The sequence below is a fragment of the Serinus canaria genome, chromosome 14, assembly GCF_022539315.1.
Source record: "Serinus canaria isolate serCan28SL12 chromosome 14, serCan2020, whole genome shotgun sequence".
Lineage (NCBI taxonomy): Eukaryota > Metazoa > Chordata > Aves > Passeriformes > Fringillidae > Serinus > Serinus canaria.
In genome coordinates this window covers 9,565,608-9,590,913 of record NC_066328.1, presented here as the reverse complement: position 1 = coordinate 9,590,913, position 25,306 = coordinate 9,565,608, and the positions used below count along the sequence as shown (strand labels likewise).

The 25,306-nt window shown below is 43.0% G+C and overlaps 1 protein-coding gene across 2 annotated transcripts; it reads left to right on the top strand.

Annotated features, from left to right (window-relative positions):
* The first annotated feature begins 726 nt into the window (after positions 1–726).
* TECPR1 (tectonin beta-propeller repeat containing 1) lies at positions 727–23,695 on the top strand. 2 transcript variants are annotated; one of them, XM_030229706.2, is made up of 25 exons: positions 727–850; positions 3,780–4,012; positions 5,733–5,915; positions 6,414–6,536; positions 7,188–7,313; positions 8,824–8,998; positions 9,094–9,194; positions 10,543–10,644; positions 11,088–11,233; positions 12,059–12,576; positions 13,319–13,464; positions 14,399–14,554; positions 15,042–15,191; positions 15,825–15,982; positions 16,601–16,728; positions 16,813–16,915; positions 17,539–17,635; positions 18,001–18,080; positions 18,384–18,440; positions 18,953–19,127; positions 20,023–20,158; positions 20,462–20,554; positions 21,185–21,291; positions 21,737–21,856; positions 22,538–23,695. In XM_030229706.2, exons 1-25 carry the CDS (start codon positions 727–729, stop codon positions 22,733–22,735), a joined length of 3,735 nt encoding a protein of 1,244 aa, XP_030085566.2. In that variant the 3' UTR covers positions 22,736–23,695. The 2 variants fall into 2 exon arrangements, with proteins under 2 accessions (XP_030085566.2, XP_050836130.1); XM_050980173.1 differs by lacking the exons at positions 18,953–19,127; positions 21,737–21,856; positions 22,538–23,695.
* The last annotated feature ends 1,611 nt before the right edge of the window (positions 23,696–25,306 follow it).

Genomic DNA, 25,306 nt, shown 5'->3' with positions numbered 1-25,306 from the left:
TGACAGGAAAGGCCACCTCCTTCCTTACACCCCAGGCAGGGCATTTACTGGTGGCAGAGGGCAACTTCAGGCAAAAGCTGGTTTTCCTAAAGGCTGGTTTCCCTAAAGGCTGGTTTCCCTCACTCCAGCTGCAGCCACGGCTCACTCCGAGCAGCCGGACAGACGGATGGGCTCTGCCTGCACGAGCCCCTTCTGCAGAGTCACAGCATCACAGAATGGGTCAGGCTGGAAGGGACCACAGTGGCTCATCTGTTCAACCTGGCTGAAGCAGGCTCGTTCTAGGGTGCATGGCACAGAATGGCATCAAGACAGTCCTTGAGTATCTTCAGTGCAGGAAACTCCACACCTCTCTGGGCCATTTGTTCCAGTGCTCGGTCACTGCACGGGAAGGTTGCTCTCCATGTTCAGGTGGAATGTCCTGTATCAGTTTCTGCCCGCTGCCTCTTGCTCTATTGCCCGGCACCACCAAGCAGAGCCTCCTCTTGACGCCTCTTTCGGTATTTCTACACATGGATGAAATCCCCTCTCAATCGTCTCTTCTCGAGGCCGAATAGGCCCAGCTCCTTCAGCTTTCCCTCCCAAGATCCGCTCCAGCCCCTTGCTCAGCTCTGTCGCCCTCCCTGGAGCTCCTGCAGGAGCCGCCCCGGCGCTCCGCAAGCCGGGCCCCGGCGGAGCCCCGCGGTCCCGGCCCCGCCGCCCCGGCCGTGACGCGCCCGGCCCGCGCCAATGGCGGCGGCGCTCGGAGCCGGTGTGGGCGCGGCGCTCCCCGCCGGCCGCGGCTCCGCGGGGCCGCCCTGCCGGGGCGCGGCGGCTCCTTCCGCCGGGAGCGGCGCCGGGCGGCGGGAGGCAGGTAAGGGGCGAGCCCGGGGTCGGGCCGGGGCAGTGCCGCTCGCAGCCCGCGGGACGTTGGCGGGCCAGGCCGGGCCGGGCTGGGCAGGGTGGGTGGGTGGAGGTCGGGCCCCTGCCGCCCTTCCCGGCGGCTCCAGCGCCGTCGGGAGCAGTGGCGGAGCCCTGGGGAGGTGCCGGCACCTCCGCGCAGCCCCCGCGGGGGGCGCCCGGGGCGGTTCGGGTCGCGCCGCCGCCGGCGGAGCCCCGCGCCCGCCTCCTGCCGTAGCCCGCCGGCAGCCGGTGGCGCCGCAGCCCCGCACGGCTCCTAAGCCGATCCGGCCTTAATGCCCGGCCCCTGTGTGCGGCTGCGGGGCGCCGTGCGCGCCTTGCCGCGTCCGCGGAGCGCTCTAGGATCCCCGCGGGCTCCGAGCAGCGCGGCCGTGGCTGGACGGGGGTACCGGAGGAGTCCCCGCTCGGTTCGTGTGCGCGGTGTGCCTTGGAACACGTCCAGTCTAGGGGTGGTTCACATCCTGCCACCGCCACGGCCTGAACTCGGGGACAGGGCCCTGCTCTCCCGAGGAGCAGCATCGCTTTTATTATATGCAAGGAATTGGGATGTTTTTCTGGAATTCTGTAGCAATCGGTGATACACCAGGCCACTAGAAGTTTTAATTTCCAATATGTTTTCTTCATTTAAGCATTTTAGTTCTATCTGAAATTACCTGGCTGAGCTGTGGGATGAGGAATAATTCAGCAGATCAGGTTTTTTCCAGGCCCCTGAGATTACTTGACAACTTCTGCCTTCACTGAAAAGCACATAAACTAGCAGCACTGAGAATCCTTCAAAAGTGGGCAATATCTGTCTTCATCTTCTGCAGCACAGCCGGTGCAAAAGGGGCCTAGAGTGAAGTCTTTAAAGTTTATAATCCCAAATGCATTTGGGATTTTCCCATGATGCCCCAAACACTGTCTCAAAAGTTCAGATGAAATAATATGTAGAAACCCTCACTTGTCTTGGCTGCCTTGAGTATTTTAAACCAGTTCATTAGCCTGCATTATTTTAGTTGTCTCATCTATGTTTTTCTTAACTTCATAATCTTTGGAATTTTCATCACCTTTTCCTGAACCGTTCAAGGCACTTTTCTGCTTGCCTGGACTGTCATTCCAGGTACAGGCCTTCATTTATACATTTGCTCATCTCTAAGAGACCCAAGCATCACTTTTCTTTGTTACCTGGCTAGGTAGCTGTCATTGTTGCATTATCTATAATGCTTCCTTCACTGCAGACTCTCTGGTATTCTGGTTACTTAAGATGAAGTGCATAATATTGTCTTCTGTTATAAACACTCTTGCAGAACTTTAATTGCTAATACTGAAGGGTTATTTTCACAGCCTTTATTTTCCCAGTGATACACACACTAATTTTCACCTCCTCTTCACTTAGTTCCATTATTTCATGTTAAGTCCTTCTGTACTCCATTATACGAGGATATAAAGAAGGCAAATGGTTGATCCAAGAGCAGACAAAGATTGATGCCTTCAAAGTCCCAGCAACAAAGAGGGGGAGATGATGAAAACCAGAGGATTCATCTTAGTTATACTACAACTAATAGGAGAATTTTGCTCACCTTCCCCTGGTATCACTCATTCTCTGCTGCTGTGTGTTTTCTTATCACTGTTACCTGTTCTTCACCTGTTGGATCCAGGTTTTTAGGCACTTAGCAGCAACAATTCTATGAAGCAAAACCTCCTGATATATTCTCCCTAGGATCCCAGGGGAATTTGCTGTTCTTTGGCACTGACCCAGCTGTGTGAGATTCTCCACTGTTTCACCACTGCCATTCACGTAGAGAGTGCAAGTCAGTCCCTGAGTGCCACCTCTTTTACCAGAAAGCAGGCAGGCAGCTCTCCTTAGGCTCTTGTATTGAAAGCAGAGTTGCCATTTGACAGCAAAGAAGCAGTGTTCCACACTGACTACAAGCAAGAATTCCTCTTTCATTGTGTTGGATCTGGGTCCCCTTTCCTCTCCCAGTTCCCTGCTGCATAGTTAAAGGAGCTGAAGGCAAAGTTCAAAACATTCATTAGCAATTCTGATTGTCAAACATACAGAACTACCAAAATTTGTCTGTTTTGATGGCACCCAGAAGGTCAAGTGACAGAAATACCCTGGCCTTTCTTGACTTCTGAACGGACTGATGTGCACCTGCCTGACCCCTCTGAGAAGGGCGGGGCTGCAGTGCCCAGAAAATGACAGGTTATTATGTGATGGAACCAGAATGGAACTCAACCAGGTCTCTGCTGCCAAACCATGCTCTGTGTGTACTTAAATTCATCACACCTACGTAATAAAGATCCTAAAGTTGGATCTGCTCCAGAATGCTTTGAAAGAGGTTTCCTGGCAGAAGCAGGCAGGATGTTCATGGTTTAAAACCAGATGTGTGCTTTTGGAGAAGCTCCCTTTCACATCCTTGCCTTTGTACTTGTGTAGGTGTGTTGTTCCACAGAGAGGAGGCTGAGAAGGAGGGATCAGGGGATATCAGGCTTTGTGGAGCTGAGATGAGCAGGGTGTGTAGCACCACCAGCATTACCAGATCCTGAGAGTGGAGCTGCCTGCTATGAGATGGTCTGTGCTGCTTCATCCCAGTTCAGAACTGATGTCTGTCCCCAGCCTGCCAGAGCTGTCCTGTTTGTTTCTGAGCTCTTGTAGGATAGATTGTAGTGGGCTGGTAGAAAGGTCTTTCTTATGGCTTTTCAGGGACGTCTGAGAGGTGTTGGCTGCACAGCTTTGACAAAGAGGTCTGGCTGCCAGCTTTGCACAGGCTCTTTTTAAAAAATTATTTCATACATCTTTATTTAATTTGACTGATGATGGCTCAGAGCCATCTGCAGTAGCTTCAAGATCCATTTTTGTACCCATCATTTCCAGCAATAACCTTGGTTTTGCCTTTCAGATATGGCCATGCCCAGTTCCCTTTTGTGGGCTGTTGACATTTTTGGGAGGGTTTACACTCTCTCTACTGTTGGCCAGTACTGGGAGCTGTGCAAGGACACACAGCTGGAATTCAAGAGGGTCTCTGCTGTCAAACAGTGCTGCTGGGGAATAGCCTGTGACCATCAGGTGTACACCTACGTGTTCTCAGGAGATGTTCCCATCAGATACCAGGAGGAAACCTATGAGAACCAGGTATGACAGGTACAGTACCTCTCACACAGCCACTGCTTGGGCTGACAGCACAGTCTACATCAGCTGTCTCTGTGTGGTTTTCTCACAGGAGGATTGATCAGTTTTATTTGTTTTCATTTTTTATCAGAAGTTTCTGAAGAGTACGTATATGTGCCAAATACCAGGTTATTCTTGTAGTATTTAAATTCCCAAAGGAGGTACACTTCCCTGCTCCTAGCAAAAGCAATGCTAGTGTGAACTCCAGCCTGTTCTGTGTGAGCCATTTCAGACTGGAGCATTCCCCCTTTTCACTGAGTGGTTTCCATTCCTCCTTTCCTTAGTGACAAATACACAATCCCCTTGAGAAAATGTCCCATGTAACTTCCAGGCAACAAAGATCAGAAATATTTTATATATGATCATATATTCTGATAATATATTATCAGAAATATATTATTCTTTAAACAATGTTACTTCTTAGTGTTAGCAAGACTTCTCTAATAAAGCCATAACTTTCCATTAAAGTACAACGTTTCCAACTTTTTCGCATAGAAGTGTTAAGGTCATTCTTTCTATCTGATGCACTTCAAAATAATATCTTTAAAACAGTATTTTAAAGGAAATTTATCACATTTGGTTGTAAGTTAACCAAAACTTAATTGGGAGAGAAAACTGATTAATTTTCTTGAGCACATTTCTCTGATTTCTAATGGGCAATAGAATGAATATAAATTGGGAAGAGACATTAACTCACCTGCATGGGCAAAAGTACAACAAATTAATTTTATACATTATTTAATATTGATACAGCTTTTCAGCCATTTAAATATGTTCCTTTTATTGTGTAAACATGTTCTTTAAAAACACCAAATTTAAAATTTTATTTGTTACTTTAAAATTTTCTTTTTATGTGTTCTAGGTAATGAAAAATGGAAAACAAAATACTAGGAAGCACAAAAAGAAATACTCTACAACAGCTAGCAATGATGAAATTAAACTGAAGTAGTTTGCAGATAATGTGGAAGGCAATTTAGCCTTTCTAAAGAAAATGCTAAATTTCTAGTAACAGCAAATAATATTTTGTGTAAAAATTATTGATGGATTTGGCAACACTAACTTTCCATGTGCCCTAAAATGTAAGACAGTATTACAGGACAGATTTTGACAGTATTTCCATAGTATGTAGGAGTCTGGGGGAAAAAAAAACAGTATTGGTGAAAATCCTTATGTTATCACTTCTGTAACTGATTCAAGGCAGATTAGGGAAAAAATATAAGATCCAGGGGAGATTTGCTGATACAGTTCTCTCAACACTGTTCCTGGCAGAGGCAGTGCTGTTTTTCTAGTGCAGACAAGATATGAATCATCTTTCTCTGGGAGTAGATTAGAGATACCAAGGCCATCCACACAGCATTACCCTAATGCTGCAGTGTCATGGTGCCATACATCACCAAAGAAAAAAGCCCAGTGCCTGGTAAAATACAGCATCAGATGGTCCTATTTCTGTAGCTGAAAATGACTTGGTTGGGACAAGCTCTGCAGTCAGCCCTTGTTTGATATTTAAAAGCTTCCTCCAAAGGCTGTGTCAGGGAGGGGCTCATGGAGTGAGCACTTTCTCATTCACCCCAAGAATTTATTCCTCTTCTACTGCAGAAAACAAGAAACATGTCATGACTCCCTGTAGATGTGCAATGGGATAATGTGATCTCAAAGAAAATACTTTATTTATTATTTCTGGCAGCGCTGGAATCCAGTTGGTGGCTTTTGTGAGAAATTACTGCCCAGTGACCGCTGGCAGTGGAGTGATGTGAGCGGGCTAAAATACCAGCAGCTTGATAGTTTCACACTGCCTTCACCACACTGGGAGTGGGAGTCTGACTGGTATGTGGATGAAAATATTGGAGGGGAACCAACAGAGAAAGGGGTAGGTGAACAATACCAAAAAGAGATCTATTCTGGGAACCCTTACTCTGTAAAATAGAAGGAACTTTTATAGAAGTGTAAAAAAGTCTGTAAAAATAAAACTTGCTGTAGATACTTCTTTCTGAGAAATAGCTCAACTCTAATACAACAGAAAGAAGGATCTTGTTTGAAGGCTTTTGAAGTCTGTAGAAGCTTCTATAGAAGCTTTTTTCTTTTGATCAGGCCATGAAACCCTGGCATCTGAATGCCATTGTTATTTAAGGTCTTTACTATGAAGAAAGTAAAATGTTTTACTGTGTCTTGTTTGTTCTGTGTATATCACCTAGAGGAATTTGGGCATGATTCATAAATCATTCATGGAATTAGCTGATCTGTTAATCAGGGCTCTAGAGACACACAGAGTGACTTGTGCTGTGACTCTTGTGCAGAATTGCTCTAAGTTATGACTTCAAGCTTTCCCTTGATCCTGTTTTTCATACAAGGAAACCTCTGTTTGCAGGGCTGGACTTACGCCATAGACTTCCCCAGCACCTACACAAAGGATAAGAGATGGAATTCCTGTGTCAGACGCAGGAGATGGATCAGATACAGGAGATACAAATCACGGGACATTTGGGCAAAGGTTCTGGATCTCTTTTACATATTAAATAAACTGATTGCCTGAAATAATCAATTAGAAGTGCAGAGAAGTTAATTTTCTGACTTCTCTGTTAGCTGGACTTGAATTCTTTCACTTCCGACTTGCTGTTCTTGTAAGCATAAATGGAAGGCTGGGATTTTTCATGGAAACCTGTGGTAATAAGGTGCCAAAACTTATGGTGATGCAATTAGAGATGGATGCAAATTTCAGATCAACTTTTTAACTTCCTTTGGTTGTGTGACAAAGCACTCTCCTTCAAGGTGGTACCTGCCTTGCATCATTCACAAGCTGTGTGCTTTATCTGTGTCAATATCTGTTCTTTAATAATTGTTGTTCCATTCTAAAAACATTCAAAATTTGTAATTTGTGATCTTTCAGCTTTCCATTTCTGAATGCACTGTTCTGTGAGTAAAAACTTACTTTAGTTAAGGTGCATAACACAGACTTCTCCATGCTGCCTTGGTAGCATTTCCCCTCTCTGCATATGGAGGCCTTGAGTGAGAGGGAGAATCTCCCTGCTCAGCCACCCTAGGGGGTGAAACGTAACCAATCCGCTAGACACTAGTTATAGCACCAGCCAAGCCACCTGTTTGCAGTGTCTCCTCTCCTGAACCTTCCTTCCCTTTGCTCCAGATTGTGTCCCATGATGAACCAGACCAGCTGCCAGACCCTTTCAATGACATCTCCGTCGGAGGATGGGAGATCACGGACGAGCCTCTCGGCCGCCTCTCGGTGTGGGCAGTTTCTTTGCAAGGAAGGGTATGTATGTGTTCCCTAAGTCTCCTAATAAAAAATACTAGTTAAAAGGATTTAAATACCTGTATAGCAAGGCAGGGTTGTTATTGTCTTACACTGGTAAGGAAATGCACTGCTTGTGCATCTGGCAGAGAATGAAAAGCTGCTTTGAGACTACATTACATAACAACTTGTGTTGTAAATGGAAAGGCTTAGTACTTCTAGGGTTGTTGTTTTATGGAAGCCTTAACCTCTATGAACAGGTGAATCTTAAAAACTGGGGCTGAGTAGTAGAATATTATATCTTGAAAAATGCTCAGAATGCTGACTGTGGTGTTGGGAACCAGGAGAAGGAGCCTTAAAACCTGACAGAGGTTCTCGTGAAGCATTGTGCTGTGCCTTTGGGGTGGAGAGACAGGGATGATTCAAGAGTTTACAGAATGGTTTTTCAAAGACTTACTGATTGGAAAGTGATCACCTCCTAACCTGGCAATGTGGCATCCAGCTCTGACATGTTTTCATTTTATTTTCTGTTGAAAACTATACATCTTTCTCTTTTATTGTTGTTGGTTTTAAGCCTCCCATGGGGTCTCCTCTTTTGCTCAGTCCTGTGAAGATTTGACTCTTGCTTTTCTTCCTTCATCCTTACAGCATATATCTAATATTCCTTTGTGTCTAGACACTTTGTAACTTGTGGTCTCAGGATGTAATACTTTTAACAGATAACCTGAGCTTTCAGTCACATTTGGCACTGCCTGGAGAGGCAAGCAATCCTGATTACATTGTATAAAATAAAACTCCCTATTCCTCATACTTTCTAGTAATACATGACAAGCATTCCAGTCTAAAGCCTTACTTGACTGCCACTGTAAAATGCTTTTATTTCCCAAGTGAAAGTCCCCAGGGAAATAAAGTATTCCTCAAAATGAAGATTCAGCACTCAGCAGTCGTACTGTGGAGCATTTGTATGACTGCCACAGGATACTTTGTGTGTTTGACCTTTCTGCTTTGACTGTGATCTACAGAAAATTGCAGTCCAAGACTAACAAATGGCTGAACGTCACCAAAGGCTGCACAGAGAATGGAATTTTCCCCCCATATTGTGACAAGCTCTGTTCAGTGGAAGTGAGGCCAGGCTCTCAGCTAACAGTAACATTTTTGTGTTATGTATTTGTTCACTCTTGGTTTATATAACATGCCCTGAAATACACTGAAGTGGTTTAAATGTTGAAATATACACAGAACTTGTAGCAATAGGTTACTGTACCAAATCCAGATGTAGTTCCATGATAAAAGCTGCCCTGTAGAACAGCCTCCTCCCTTAGTACATAAGGAAATAGCTTCAACTGCATAATCAACATTTAGGAAAACATACCTTTAAAGGTCAGATGCCATGCACTACATAAAACAATCCTCTTGTTAAAGGAGAGCTGTTCTTTCCAGTTTGTCTTTACTCTTGTCTCAATGGTTTCATTGTTGTAGTGATATTTTTTTTCCTTATTTCATTTGATTTTGTTTTTTCAAACTTGTCTAGGTATGGTACAGAGAAAATGTCTGCCATCACAATCCAGAAGGTTCCACATGGTCCTTAGTCACCACTCCTGGTGAAGTTGTACAGATCAGCTGTGGACCCTATGACCTCCTTTGGGCAACTCTCTGGGAAGGGCAAGCTATTGTGAGAGAAGGAATTGACAGGAATAACCCTCAAGGTGAATTTTGTTAAATCTGGCTGGAAACCCCTTTGATTTGCATAGTGTTGAATAAGAAACTAACCCACAGTGCCTTCTGGATTCTGTCTTTGCAGGGATTTCCTGGAGTACTGTGGAGTCTCCAAGCTCTGAAAATGGGATCATGCACGTCTCTGTGGGTGTTGATGTGGTGTGGTGTGTTACAAAGGATAGAAAAGTAAGAGGGTTCATGTTCTGCTTTTGCTTTTTCCTTCCCTTTCCCTGTCTGCTGCTCTCAAACAGGAGTGTAACTGGCACAGGAAGCATTGGTGATTTGAACTCTGTCCCCATGGTTTGGGGAATTCTGGTTCCCCTTGCTGTTATGGGAATGCTCTGTGGTTTCTGATAGTTTTGTTGAATTTAAGGAAAACCTTTTGCCTTTTTTTTTGGAAGGAATTTTCTAAACCCAAGTCAGACAGATTTGGCAGGTGGGTGGGGATTGGACGAGGAGCCTCTTCTAAGGGATATTAAGCATCAAACTTGAAGTGACTCCTGTTTCCACAAGGACTGAATTTTACATCAAAAGCAGCAGGAGGAGTATTCTCATCTACACTTTCCTGCATGATGCTATTTTATCTTCCTACTGCAACTGTTCCCTCTTAATCAGTCTTTTAATGTGGGGGTTTGGTATTTAATTAGGTGAGATATCTCTTATGTGGATGTGTGATTACTTTCTTACTGGAGTTTTAACTTAGATTGATGGAATGTCTTAAGTTGGAAGGGACCCATAAAGATGATGGAGTCCCACTCCCTGCTCCTTCACACTGAATTCAAAGCCAGGCCTGAGCTCTGTGCTTGTGCAGCAGTTCTGTTGAGTTTCTCTGCTGTAGTGAGACAATACTTGCCAGCTGAGCCATGGTAACAGGCTGTGCCCAGCCTGCTCCATCTGCCACATAAATGCACTGTAATAAATGGAGATAGGCTGGTGCATTTTCCTTCAGCTCTGCCACAGGGCAGTCAAGCATCCTGATGTTATGGGATTCAACCAACAGCTTCTAAGGGAGCTGCTTGCTACTATGACTGTATGGATACGTGCTACATACAGAGGGAACTTCCTCCAGGTGCCCAGCCCACAGACACTTCCAGATTGGTAAAGTCAGATCTAAGGGAAGACAATTTAAAGAGCTGTACTGCTAAAGACATCCCCTGATAGTTCCCTGTGGCAGCTCTGCTTCTAGGGTTTGAATGTAAGAACACTGTTTAGAAGCCCATTCAGAGTGATCAAAAATAGCCTATGTGGTGATAGTAATAGAAAGTATTTTTCCTAGAGCAGAAAAGCTAACTCTGTCACAGAAAGTCCTACAAAAAAGTCTCCTTTTTTGGCTTTTCTGGCTGCAGGTGGACACACAATGTGGGTACTATTGGATGAATTGTTTTATCTTTATCTGATAAAGAATCAAGGAAGTAATTAATTTCTTAAGACAATGTAGCAAGTCAGTGTTAGAGATTAAGACTAATCCACTAAAGAAACTAAATTCCTGCTAGAGCAGAGGGAGAAAAATTTAGACTTCCTGTTGTTGTTACAGGTATGGTTTAGAAGAGGAGTGAACTCACATAATCCTTGTGGGACAAGTTGGATTGAAATGGTTGGAGAAATGATGATGGTAACCGTAGGCTTAAACAACCAGGTAAGAGAGCAGGGGAGCAGCTGAGAGGGTATTTACATTCCCCTCTAAAGGGAATGTTACCTCTAAGGGGTATGCTCCTTCTAGTGCAGGAGCTGTTCACACGTGGGGAGGGGTCTCAGCAGTGCCAGTAGGGCTGGCTGGACAAAGGGACCCTGGGCTTAAACTGCTGGGAGGGAGAGAGGCTGAATTCTGCAGTTCTGCACCTGAAGGTGACAGAACCTGGTGACAGCCAGCACATGTCTTGTATGGCACAGGGAGGTGCAGACTGGTTTTGGTACAGAATTTTGTTCTGCATCTACAGTGTCAACATTAAGGAAGAACACAAAAAGAAAATGCTGTGTCCAGTGGTTTTCTGTGCTCAATTCTGCACCACTGCTCCTTTTTTGTATCTGATACCTGCTGCATTCCAAGCCACTTCCTTCACCAAGCCCTTTCCTCCCTAGGTCTGGGGAATCGGCTGCGATGACAGAGCAATTTATTTTCGTCAAGGTGTCACACCAAGTGAGCTCAGTGGGAAGACATGGAAGGCAATTGTGTCTGGCAGGGAGAGTGACAGATCTCAGACTGGGAGCTCAACAAGTCTGCTCAGGTACTTCATGGAATACCTGCTCAAGACTTCGTACAGCAAGGGTTTCAATGCTAGGAGACATTTCTTTACATTCAAGGGGTACAGACAAGGAGGAGTGGGAAAGACATCTCTAATCATTATGTATGCCAAAAGGCAATTGCATTTTTGCTATTAAAATTAACAATAAGCAGCAGTTGTTGCACTCAAAGAATCTGAAGCTCCCACATTGGAATTCACTGGATGCCTGCAGTAAAGCATGTTCCTCTGGGCTTTACTATCTCTATCTGGAACTAGTCTCTAATAAGAGAAGATGTGTTTTATGAAATACAATGAAGGAATGTCAATTCCACTAGGAATTATTCTTCCTGAGTGTCACTATATGTTTCTTTTCCTAGGGAGGTTAAATCAGTTACTCCCCCTGCCTGCTGGCCTCTGGGCTGAACCACACATGCCAAGGATCTGACTTGTTTGAGCCAGAGTGTGTGCTGAGAAGTTCCCTTGGGCAAAGACAAATCATAAGAGCAAATAATGGGCTTTAAAAAATCCTATTCATTATTTCGTATTCAGAAAATGGGATGCGTTTTCCTGAGAGTTGTAGGCAGCCAACACCACCAATTGTTTGAAAAAATCAATAAAATTCCTTCCTGTGTTTCAGATTTACTAGACCAGTTTGCCAGGTTTGTGTTGGACTCGTTCCTCTGATGATAGAATTTGACATTTAAAAGAGGAGTCTGCTGTGTCTCTCCTGCAGTGAAACACTAAGTCAGTTTCTGTGTGTCTGCAATCTAAGGCCTGTGCTAATTTACAATGCTTTGGATAATAATTAATTATCTATTTGTCCTTCAGTGCTGGCTGTTTCTTTACTGATGATATTCAGAACCAAACAAGCGCGGTCATTCAGGGTGATGCAGATCCTTCCTCTGATACAGAGCTGCCCGGCCTGCCCCCGAGCCCTGCCAGCCCTGCCCTGCTGGGAGCTGCAGCTGCTGGGGATGGCCCAGCCAGCCAGGCTGCAACATCTGCACGGCTGCCTGTGGATCCTCTGCACTCTGAGCAAGGAGAAGCCACCGCTGCTTCAGCTAGTAATGACAAAGATAACCTTGAAATGAATAAATCTCCTGCAAACCCAAATCCTTCTGCAGAACTGCAGTGGATAAACATAGACCTGAAGGAGGCTCAGAAGCATCCAGTACTGTCTGTCAGCAGCTTTGCAGACACATCCAGTCTCTCTTCCCTGGGCGCCTTCTCGGTGGGAGCTGAAGACCAGTATGGAGCCGATGAGCACCCGCTGTGGGCCTGGGTGTCTGGGGGAGGCTGTCTGGTGGATCTGCACAGCCCACTGAAGTGGTTCACTGCTCCATCAGGTACTGACCAGTCACCACAGCACACCCTAGTTCCAGTCACAGCTCAATATGCTCTTTAAGGAATATGTTGTTTTTTTCTGAGCAAAGCCATGGTGCAAAACTCGTGCTAACCCACTTTCTCTTACTGCAGTTTGTTAATAGGTTCATGTCTGAGCATAGTGCTGCAGTATTTAGCTGTAGAGCACTTTGGGCTTGAGATAAATAAATGTAAAATTGATATTTTCTCTTGAGTTCCTGTAGCAATTTTGTAAAGTAATCTGTGCTGGATCTGCATCTCATTTTTAATTGTACTGAAACTGCAGCTTTGGGCAAAACACATAATATCACTGAGGAGTAACAGGAAGGAGTGAAAAGGGCTCTCTTGGGAGGTGCAGATGCTGGCAATAACTGCCTCACTCTGCCATTCCTACTGAAACGGGTAAAATAAACCATGAACTGTGGCATCCCAGTATTTAACAGTCTATTGATGTATATTATCTAATTATCTTGCAGTTTAGTGACCAAACTCTCATTTTTACAAGATTATGGCTTTAAAAGCTTCTATATAATCTATCTAGTGATCCTTTTTTATGAATCATTTACAAAGTTTGGCTGTAATACATTGATTCCAAATTATAATCATTATAAAAATGGTGTTAGACTGGGTTGATCCAGTCTGGTGTTCAAAGGAACGCTGTGTTATACCTTTCACAGAACTGTACTCAAAGCTCACTGGAGTTTATTTGGTTTGGTTCTGTCCCAGGTTTGTCATCATCTGTGCAGTCTTTGTCCCTGTCCATCACTCCTGCACAGACAGCAGCGTGGAGGAAGCAGATTTTTCAGCAGCTCAGTGAAAGGACAAAGCGGGAACTGGAGAATTTCCGGCACTATGAGCAGGCTATTGAGCAGGTAAGCAGTGAGGACATTTATCTTCTAAACACATCTGGGAATCAATAATACATTTTTGACATACTGATTTGAGCTTACTGTCAGCTTTATATTCTTGCCCTTACTTCTGTCTATGACAACTTCCCTGGATTATTAATGTCTGAGCTCCCTGTGGGAAATGAACAGTTTGTCAAAGATGGAGCAGCAGTATTCATCTAAAAGCATTATCAGATAGTTTTATTTAGAAGAAACAAAGCATTGGTCAGCATTATTTGGGTACTGTGAGACCTCAAATCCTCAGAGAAATGGTTGCAACAGCAGAACATTATATGAATTATTCCACCACAGGATGAGGCATCTTATTTGGAACAGTGACTCAAGGAGGTGAGCTTCCCTCTCTGTGGCCATTAGGACTAATTTAACTTGCGTAAATAAATGATGCAAACGTCAATGGCAGCACATAAATAGCAGCAGTTTTGTTTGATGTTCCCTTTGTTATGACTCCTTGGCTCTTTTCAGATTCATTCATATTGTTGGTCCCTTCATTGCTAATTGCCTAATGACATCTAGAATTATTTGATTGAAAACATTTGGAGTCCAGGGATTTGATCACATTTTAAAAAATTATGTCAAAAGCCTTTAAATTCCAGAGAGGTTGTGTTATAACAAGAACAAACTTGAGTCAGTTACTACCTGTGTGCTACTGCATTCTTGCAGGGTAAGAATGTTACTGCTGTTGTACATGTGCTACCTTAGTATCTTTTTATCCACTTTCATGAGTTTCCATACTCTGGTACACTCTGTATGGGAATGTGGGATACAGGTGTATGAATGTATGATGAGGTGTGATACAGACTAACCTGCAGCAGACACAACTTGTGGGCACAAAACCAGCATTTGGGAGAAAGAAAAAGAGCCATGCCGTTTCTTTATTCCTTTTATGTTTGCCTTGCAGTCGGTTTGGGTTAAAACTGGAGCCTTGCAGTGGTGGAGGAACTGGAAGCCTCATAAGTGGATGGATGTTCGAGTTGCACTGGAGCAGTTCACTGGCAGTGATGGGATGCGTGACAGCATCCTGTTCATCTATTACATGTACCATGAGGAGAAGAAGGTGTGTTCAGCTGCAGACCCCTGGGAGAGCTGCCTGTGGCAAAGGGAAGCCTCTGAAAGCTTTAAAGGAGGCAAATTATGGCACCTGAGGTTTGGCAACCAAATCAAAGGTAACCCCAGGTACCAGCAAACCACAGGCTTTTCTGGGCTGTGTCAATGCTGTGTCAGAAATACCCAATCACAAACCACTCACATTGCTTAAACCATCAGTTCTCACTAATTAGGAATCCTTCTGGAAATTCAAAGTGTTCTTGATTGTGAAGAGCCCAGTTTGGCTGGACAGGGTCTTCCCAAGTAGGGTTAATGCCTGCAGGCAATAGGAATCAGAAGCAGGGCGAGGCTGGAAGTGGAGTCCTATTCCCTCTGTGCCAAGAATTGATTCTTTGCTGTCCTTGGCAGGAATGCCTAGTTTGTAGACTTGAAGTGCAAAAATGCTGGCTCTGTGGAAGGTTTGCCTTAGTCACAGGTTTTTTTTTCTCTTGTCTTAGTACATCCATGTGTTTCTGAATGAAGTGACCATTATAGTTGAAGTGCTGAATGAAGCCAAGCATTCCTTTGCACTGTACACACCTGAGAGGACGAAGCAGCGATGGCCAATCCGCCTGGCAGCCGCAACAGAGCAAGAAATGCATGACTGGGTAATTCTGGGCATCTCTCATTTCAAGCTGGCGATATCTGCAATAAAACACACAATCCACTCTCTGAAATGTCAGCATTATATTTAAACTCTTGAGGCTACTCATCTGGGTTTTAAGTGTAGGTATTTAAACCATCTGATCAAACTTAGCAGTGACACCTGAGGCTTGTTATCTCCTCTGAAGTCTGCTTGCTTTCTGTTGCTGCAGTTATCCACAGGAACACTAATATTGCTTTACATTCTCTTCCTATCTCTGGATATAGATTAGGCTAGGAATGAGTTAGGAGTTGAATTAAGTTACTGTGTTCTTCTGCATTGGTAGAAGAACCATTCTCTGTTTTCATTGCTGCAGAGAGTCTTTTGTACAGGCAGACAGGCATAGATACACTGGAGCAGGGGCAAACCTGAGAGATGCTTTGTTCTGATCAGCTCCTGCAAACCACAGCAGTTCCAGTAGTTGTATAATAATTTCTGAACCACTGAATTCTAGTGCCTTTTGAGAAAAAGCTGCAAATTCACTTTGCTGATTGGCAAGAACGTGCAGAGGTAAAATTTTGTTTTACAGTACTGACATCTTAATGGGAATTTTTGTTCTCACTGTAAATGGAAGCTTTTTTTGCTTCTTGTTTTGTAGCTGTCTTTGCTGAACATGTCTTGCTGTGAAAGCAGACGGATTCAAGGCCCTCCTTCTCACCATGCCATTTGGTCAGTTACTTGTAAAGGAGACATCTTTGTTAGTGAGCCAAGTCCTGAGCTGGAGGCTGGACCCCAGTTGATGCCATGTGACCAAATGTAAGAGGCTTCTGAAGCTGTTCTTTCTGCATGGGATGCCATCCAGCAAAGAATGTCGTGTTAGTCCAGTGGCTTTGATGGGCTCTGACAGGGTTAATAGCTGCCTTCCTACTCATGATTGCACGTGAAGAAACTCACCAAATCATATTTTAATTCTTAGATGCAGGAAATAATCTTGTGATTTCAAAAGCCTTTCTCACTGAGATCCCAGTTTTTTAAATTGCATCTTTAATGTCTTAAGAGATTGCCTAAACTGAAAGTAAATTTAATTGCTGTAATTGGAATATAATTTGAGCTTTCAGTTTTATCTGAGTCAAGAAATCTGAAATTCTCAGTCTTCCACAGACACTGCAGTCCAGGAGCAGTTTCTCGACAGCTTTTATGACAACTGTGGCAATATGGTACTGCAAACTCCTCAAGCAGAACAATACCATCTGCTTTTTGGGAGCTGTTCAAAGTGAAATGCTTTCAACTGGCAGCTGCTTTCACTTAGAGATTGCACAGTGGTTGGACAAGTGAGCAGAGAAGGTTACCTGTGCTGAAGATTATTGGGCTGTTGGTGGGGAAAGCACCATCCCTGAAGGATGTGCTGTTGAGTGCAGTGTCCTTTCCTGGCAGGTTCTGGCGGCAGGTGGGAGGGCACCTGCGGCTGATCGAGAGCAACAGCCGGGGCGTGGTGTGGGGCATCGGCTACGACCACACAGCCTGGGCTTACACTGGTGGATATGGAGGTGGCTTCATCCAAGGTACAGCTTGGCAGTGATGGAATTTAAAATGTCATGTCTTCGAGCTTTAGCTTTTCTCTAATCCACATTGTTTATTCCTCACAGGACTGGCCAGTAGTGCTGATAACATTTACACACAGTCAGATGTGAAATGTGTTTACATCTATGAGAACCAACGGTGGAACCCTGTCACTGGATACAGCAGCAGGTTATTTACTCCATTTATTGCATTTATGTACTTTAACACTACTACTGTCAAATGAAAAGTTATTACACTTAGTCTATCTTCAGTCCCCTCCCACATTCATAGTTAACCTGTGATGGAAGGAGCAGTGTTTCTCAATTTTCTAATTTGTAATTATCAAAGATGTCAAAATGTCATTATGGCAAAACATTACAGATTTGTGCATTGTGATTGCACAAAGTGTGCCTACTTGCAGTACCTTTCACTATTAAGACCAGACAGAAAAGTTACTAGGATCTGTATATTCCTATACATATTGTGCTAAATACACTGGGTCCTTGAATAGTATATTTGACCAAAAGTACAGGAAAATACATATCCAATTATATGGCATTCAGTTTTAAATGGTAGTGAGGAATATCACTCTACAGAGAAACATTTACAAGGTCCTCAAGTTTGCTATAACTGGAAGCAATTGTACAGATTCTTTCCCACTGTGCTCATCACTCACATGATATTTCTAAATGGAGATTAATGATGGCAGTGTGAAAGCAGGAAGTGCTACAAAAAGGCTTTTCTTCCCTTGCCTTTTAAACGCCCTGTTGTAAATGACCTTGCATTCCTTGTGCACTGTTCCACCACCACAGAGGTCTGCCCACAGACAGATACATGTGGAGTGATGCCTCTGGCCTGCAGGAATGTACAAAGACCAACACCAAGCCTCCTTCTCCACAGTGGTCTTGGGTAAGTTTTGGCTTACAAATATTTTACAAAGAAGTCCAGGCTTAGCAAGTAGGATACAAGACTTGAGTTCAAGGGGCCCAGATTTTCTTCTGGGATTTAACCTTGTTTTCCCCATTAACAGCTAGCAATAATGTTCCATAGTCAAAAGAATGTTAAGCACTGAGTGGAGTGTTTTGTTTAATGTGACTTAGATGCTTTTCTCCTCCACTGAATTAAAAAGATTTGGGAACTTCTGTATGTATTTCAAGTATTAGAAGGTTTCTAGCAAGTCATTGCTCTCCAAAAGGTGGAGGTAAATAGAAGAAGAGGTGTTCAGGATACATTAGGTGTTGATTGTTACTCCCAGTGTCCCTGTTTGCCCACAGGTCTCGGATTGGTACATCGACTTCAGCCCGGCGGGCGGCACGGACCGGGAGGGCTGGCAGTATGCAGCTGACTTCCCAGCGTAAGGAAACTCCTCTTCTGCCAAATCCCAGACTCCAGTCCTCACTCCCTCTCGTTTCTGGTTTGCACATTAACTGCTCTTTGACAGGGACTCAGCACTGCCTCATTTCCCCTCTTTTTGTGGGCATGCCGATATTTGCAGGGAAGGGAGGGCAGCAAGGTGAACTTGGCAAACTGTCACTTGAAGAATTTTAAAATCAGCAGTTGTGCCTGGTGGGCAGATGGAGGCAGTGCTCTCAGGCTGGCACTGACACTGGAGGTGCTCTTACATCCTCATGAACATTGTTTAAATCTCTTTTGCTAGGTCCTACCACGGGCACAAGACAATGAAAGACTTTGTCCGACGGAGGCGCTGGGCAAGGTGAGGAACTTCAATATAAGTAAGTTTTGAAGTTGAATCCTAATTGCTCACTAAGTCTGCTTTAATTATGAGGTGAAGAGTCTTGTCAACAAAACCCAATCAACAAAAGAAAAAGTAAAGAAACCTGAAATAAATAACCCAGCAGAGAAACTGATGGCCTTTAGCATTATGTCTCTAATTGTAAGTCTCTGTGAGTAGTTACCTTCTTGGATTTTGTGCGATCTGTAGATAAAAGTCAGACAGTTTTTCTCTATATCTGATTTTCCTTATGGTAAATGATTAAGGCATAGTAGACACTGGGTATATCAGTACATATTAGGTCACTTGTAACTGCTGGTAATAGGCCTTTTCTATTAATAGTTTCAACTTCTGAATTCCACATACTGAATGCTGGGCCACAGATAGTCCAACCCCATTTCAGTCAGAGGAAATGTCCAGGAGGAACCCAGAAAACAGCAAACTGCCACTGGGAAGTACACACTTCTGACAGGTTTGGGCTTTTTCTGCTTCAGAAAATGTAAGATAGTCACCAACGGGCCATGGCTGGAAGTGCCTCCTGTCACCCTGTGGGACATCTCCATAATTCCCAGTTCAGATGCAGATGATGAAGAAGCAGTAGCACTGTGGGCAATCAGTGACAAAGGAGACGTGCTCTGCAGGCTTGGAGTGACACAGCAAAATCCAGCTGTAAGGCTCCCTGTTTGTTTTTACTGCTTATTGATGTATTTAATGTAATATGCCAAGTACTTACAATCACACAGGGCCCTCTCTCAAAGCACCTTGCTATTTTTCATCCCTCTGTGTCCCAGATTTGCAAGTCCCTGTCCATCAGCTGTAGCACAGTTAGCTGCCCACGTTCCTTATAATAGTATTTCTCTTGCATAATCCACCTGAGCTTGTGCCACATCACCTGCAGGAGCCTCTCTCAGCTCCTGGCTATCTTCTCATGAAGCATTTTACTTCCACTTTCTGCACTGACAGCTTAGTTCTTCTTTTTTTGTTTGTTTTTTGAAATGGTTGATAACAGGTGTATCCCACTTAAAGGAATTGCTGAGGAAAGGACTCTGTGAAGCATGGTCCCACTCTGGTGCCTCAATACCAGTAGGACAAAAACCAGGAAAAACATCAAAGAAAATGCTTTAGTAGAATTTTGAGAAAAACTACAAGAAATTGAAAAATATTTAGTATTTTTTCCTTCCTGATCTGTAAGGCTGTGCAGCAGTGAGAACTGGAATACTGTGTCTGGAATGTGAAATCCTATATCAGCTGATTTTTGTGAGGAATTAAGGGGAAAAAAGAAGGCTCTAGTCCAGCTGTTGAAAGACATGTAGATGCCTAAAATGCAGTGATTTAAAAAAAAAAGGCCCTTCATGGTCCAACTTAGTTATTTTCAAAGAGTTGTATATCCAAATATCTTTGAGGATCAGCAACCTCATTTCTGTTTAGTGGTAAAGTTATGTAAGATTTATTCTCCAGAACATTTTTCACTCTGTTGGTTTTTTCTCATTTGGTAATAATCAACAAGATTTTGTCATGGAGGTTTTAAGCACTGCTTCACAATTCATCTCCTGTGATTTGTTAGGGAACATCCTGGCTGCATGTGGGAACAGATCAGCCCTTCATTTCCATCTCCATTGGAGCATTTTACCAAGTGTGGGCTATTGCTAGAGATGGTTCTGCCTTCTACAGGGGTTCAGTGTCTCCAAACAAGCCTGCAGGTAAGAATTCGTTCTTTAGCTTTTGCTGTGCTCCACTGCCATGTCTGAAAAAGTCCAATCTGTTTTGTAGAGGCCTTCCCCATGGCTGTGCAAAACAGTGCATACAAATAATACAATAATGATAGCAGTTCATTTGCTATTCACTTGTGTAATTTAAAGTGTTCATTTGTAGAGACAATGTTAAAAATATATGAAGTGTGATGTCATTCACAGCTTTCCTGCACAGCAATGTATTTCAGCTGCAGACATTTTCATACCTAATTCTATTTTTGCAATGCTTAACTCAAGATTTGTGACCTTTAGGTGACTGTTGGTACCATATCCCTTCACCTCAAAAACAGAAATTAAAGCAAGTCTCAGTGGGACGAACATCTGTGTTTGTCTTGGATAAAAATGGTAAGGATTTAAAAAATTATTAGTCAGTGCTACAAAAAATGCATCAGTCTGTACTAGACTAATTTAAAAAAAAGAGATTAAGTTAGAACTGGACAGATGAATACTGGTGGTCCAAAGGGACTAATATTTCATACTGGAGGGGCAGTGCACTTAAGTACTGCTTCTGAAGGCTTGGTTGTTATATCTGATAGTGCCCTGGGTAACAACAATCCAGCACCTGTGCTCTCTGGGGGGAAGACACATGAATGTCAGAGAATTGCATGGCTGGGTTTTGTCTGGAATCCTGCTCCAAAACAGATAAATCATGAAGCACCTTTTGTACAAGAAACAAGCCTTTAAAAACAGATTCAGAGACCTTCAGCTCACTTGCTTTTGTTGTCTAGTGCCTAGTTCCTTATATGAACATTTTTCCCCAAGAAGTTTTACAAAACAGAGTATTTGCTATTTTTTATAAGCAATAACTACAGAAATACAAATTCCAAAGTGGGAGCTTCATTTTGTCCATCTCTGTAACACCTTAGCCAAAACTGCATTTCCCTGGAACACAGAAAGAATTCCTGGTTTATGTTGTTTACAGCACTTCAGACAAACAGCCATGCTGGGCTGTAACCAGCACTCTTTGTTTCACAGGTAATCTCTGGTACCGGCAGGGAATCACACCCAGCTACCCTCAAGGATCCACCTGGGATCATGTTTCCAATAATATCCGGAAAATGTCTGTAGGGCCCCTGGACCAGGTGTGTATTAAGCTTCCTTGTAGCTCATGAGTTTGTTAAAAATTATGTAGAATATACTTTAATAATTCAATGTTCTTCAGCCTTAGTTTTGTTTAAATTTCATTGCACAAAATGTTGGTCTAAATGCTGGAATATGATAGAGAAAAAATCATCCCAATGGAATATCGATACAGCCAAGCCCTCTGCTGCACAAAGCCTCATTAATTTTTTCCATTTTTTTAAGAAGGCTATATATTTCAACAAGGCTTTTTATATATTTCCTATAATCTATTTCTTGCCAAGTCTTATCTGGCAATGTTTTAATTATAACACTGCTCTATAGTTTGTTTGGGTTAGAGCATTTTCAGCCTATTGAAGAACAAGCCTGATACTTGAAAGGGGTCAGACACAGATTTCACATCTGGGAAGAGCAGCACATTTTACTGCCTCTCTCTGCTTCCTCGAGGTGTGGGTGATAGCTGACAAAGTGCAGGGCAGCCACAGCCTGAGCTGTGGGACCGTCTGCCACCGGATTGGTGTCCAGCCCCTGGAACCTAAAGGCCTCTCCTGGGATTATGGCATTGGGGTAAGTGTTGGGGGCACAGAACTGCCTGAAGTTGTCCATCCCAATGTCTGTGGGCTCACAGAGAAAGGGAAGTGCCATCCTGCCCAGCTGGCCAGCATTGGAAAGCTTGGATATACCTTCAGGAAATGGTCATTTTCCTTCAGGTTTAGGTTCCTTTCTGAGGTTATTATAACGGGCTGTGCAGTCATAGCTGGGAAGTTGTTTATTTGCATTTGATAAGTTTTCATTTTAAAAAGGTAATTCAAAAAATACATTAAAAAAACTAGTGGAGTAAGAGCCTTTTAAAAGAAATTGGATTCCTTCCTGGTCTGCACATGAATACATTGTTGTACCCTTTAATATTCTCAGTGTTTTGAGAAAGGCTATTTCAAGGTTTTGCCACCTTTTAAGTTGGTGGAACAACTGCAGTAGCTCTGTTATGAATGCCTGACCCTACTAATCTCAATTCCCCATGATAAAAAACAATCCTCAAGTTTACCATTTCTGTAACTCCCTGTCAGGGAGGTCTGCTGTGTTTTGTTTCATTTTACAAGGAGCCTTTTTTCTGCTTCATCCCAGAGCAGGATTACTTTCCTCATGAACAAACAGAACAAACTAGCAGTGCACATAAAGCATCATGTCACATACAGCACTAAAAGGGTGATGTTTCTCCTTTTGAGTTTCTGTGTCCGTTTTTCACAGGGTGGCTGGGAGCACATTACAGTCAGAGGAAATGCAACAGAAGCATCTCGGGGCGCTGTGCCTGACACCGCCGAGGAAAACTCGGCAGCATCGAAGGAGGGAGAAGATGAGGAGAGTAAAAGGAAAACAGAACACTCCAAAGCCCCTCTGATGGTCAGTGAAAGTCAAGAATTGGACAGAAATTCTGTTAATTGTTAAATTGTTGCCATCTACGTGTTGCTAACCAGCAGTAGGCAATAGCTGAAAAAGAAACAGATGTCTACTGCTTGGAGAGAAAAACATGACTTTTTTTTGTGCTACTAATATGTTTGACTGAACTGGACTTTGCAATGGGGTATTTTAAGAACTGGCTCCTTCTAAAGCATCTATGTGACTTGATAGATTTCATAGTTTTGTCAAAGCAGGCAAAGGTTTTTAACCACAATGTATTTCTGACCCTTTACCATAGCTGCTACACACCATGCAAATGTGAATATCTGCACCGATGATCACTGTATTTATTTATTTTTTTAATGCTCCCTACATTTCTCTTATATTCACACATCTTGCACGCTGTCCTTGAGATTCATCTTTGAGCACAGGTGAAAATGTTTTATCAATTTGAATGAATGCAAGCAAACACAGCTGGTTTGTTTGTAGAGGCCCTTAAACAAGCACAGAGCTTTGCTCATGGGAGGGCTCCATGTCTAAGGATGGACTGGGTCAGGCTGTTCTTGCTCCCATCAGCAAAATCCAATTCTGCACAACTCTGCTTAAGCTGCAGTTAGCAGGAAAGGCCAATTTTTGCTGTCCTTTCTCACAGTGTGTTAATCAGGCAGCAGAACCCCTGGTTTCAGGGAGCCACTGGAGAGCCCAGTCCTGCTCAGTCGGGCTCAGCTCTGAACTGTCACTGCAAGCACTGGGAAATCATGTTCTGTCTTCAGCTGAACTGAAACTGGGAGAGCTGAGGTACACAGATGCCTACCTAAGGAGGCTGGAAGGGACCAGACTCTGGAGGCTGTGTTCTGGATCATTGCAAATTATGATCTCCTACTGCAGAAGTTAAAGGAAGGTCTTAAACTGACTTTACAGTGGTAGGAAGGCAAAACAACTGTACTGACAGCAGTGGGGTTTGCCAGTGTACACTGATGGCAGTTCAGAATAAAGCTCTGCTCTTCATTTTGAGTAAGTGATTTATTCATCCCTTTTTCCAACATGAAACCACTTTCTATTCTCAAAAAAAAAAGCTGTTTTTCCTGACCTTTTATCATAATTGGACAGTTTACATTCATTTCTCCTGTGTGTGACTGTACATGAAGCTATTTTTATATGGTTTTGGTGTGGTCTCAGTACTGTATTTGTAGAAGTAAAACTTATGTTTGCACGTATTTAAGGAATATATTTGGTATTTAATGCCAAGGAAAGCACTGTTTCCAAGTCCAAATGTGAATGAAGATTGAAGATGCTTTACTGTTAAAAAAAAGAACCTGTTGATCTTTCCTGTATGTGATTAGAGATTTCTGGTTTATACATACATTGTGGGAGAAGCATAAATCATATGTTGCATTAATTACCATAATAGGTTTTGCATAACTTGCACAGTATCTTGTCCAAATAAATAACTTTATTACATGTATTTTTAGAGAATTATTAGGATTGTATTTTTCTCTGTGTTGTATCAAGGTTTTCCTTTTAATAGTCAGTGTTTACATCTCCAACAATCAACCTGATTGCATACAATAAGCTTTATAATGTACCTTTGCATTTTTCCCTACATTGCCAAGTTTCACTAACTTTACTGTAAAAGGCTGGGTTTAAGTGACAAAACAAAAGTTATAAGTTGCTTATGTTTGAGTACTAAGTATTTGCCTTCTAAATATTATTTAGAAAATTATTTAATTTAAAAATATAATGTCATTGTTGTGGCTAGTTAAAGTATGGAAAAGTGACTTTAAACTGAAGCAATTTTGAAAAATAAAAGTAATTTATCAGAAAAACATGCTTCTTAATCCCTTTTGACATGTCCCAGAACAGAGCACTTTGTACTTTGCTGCACTGTGGAACTAGCAGCTGTAATTCCATAAAAATGCCTGTGTCCAGAGCCTGACTGGCCTTGGGGATGGAGTGTTCAGGGAAGGGGTGACTTTCACCTGCCTCCTTGGCTGCTGTACTTAGAGCTAGATAGGATGTGCCATTCTGGGCTTCATATTTGAAATGCCTCTGGTTGCAGAAAGTCAAAAATACACTGCCCAAGCATTAAACTCTGTATGTTTAGGAGCAATACCAGCAAAATTGGTTCTTAAAGTGCAATTCTTCATCAACAGCACTATTAAAATACTGGATTTTAAACTTGCTGGTTCCCTCTTTCCACCAATGCAGCCAAACAGCAATTCAAACATAACTATCCCACAAAAGCATTCCAGGGATGTTTACTAGCTGGAAACTCTCAGATAATGACCTTCAAAGAATCCTACAAAAAAATTACCACAATCTACAAGTGCTTGGCCATAGCTTACTGTGTGACACAGAGAGCCACAGTTTGCAGTGAGAAATAACCAAATAACAACAAAATCTCTTACCTGAGGAGGTGCTGAGTGGAATAACTCGAAGAAAAGTCTTGGAGTTACTGACTGACCCACTGTGATCAGTGCACAAATAGAGTGAGGATTCATTTACCTACACAGAGCTGCTGGTGAATGGAGTAAGATCCAGCACTGTAATGACAAGTTAAATCTCTAAGAGACTCTGCAATTCTTTCATTAACACTTGAGTATGAGAAGGGCTAAATCA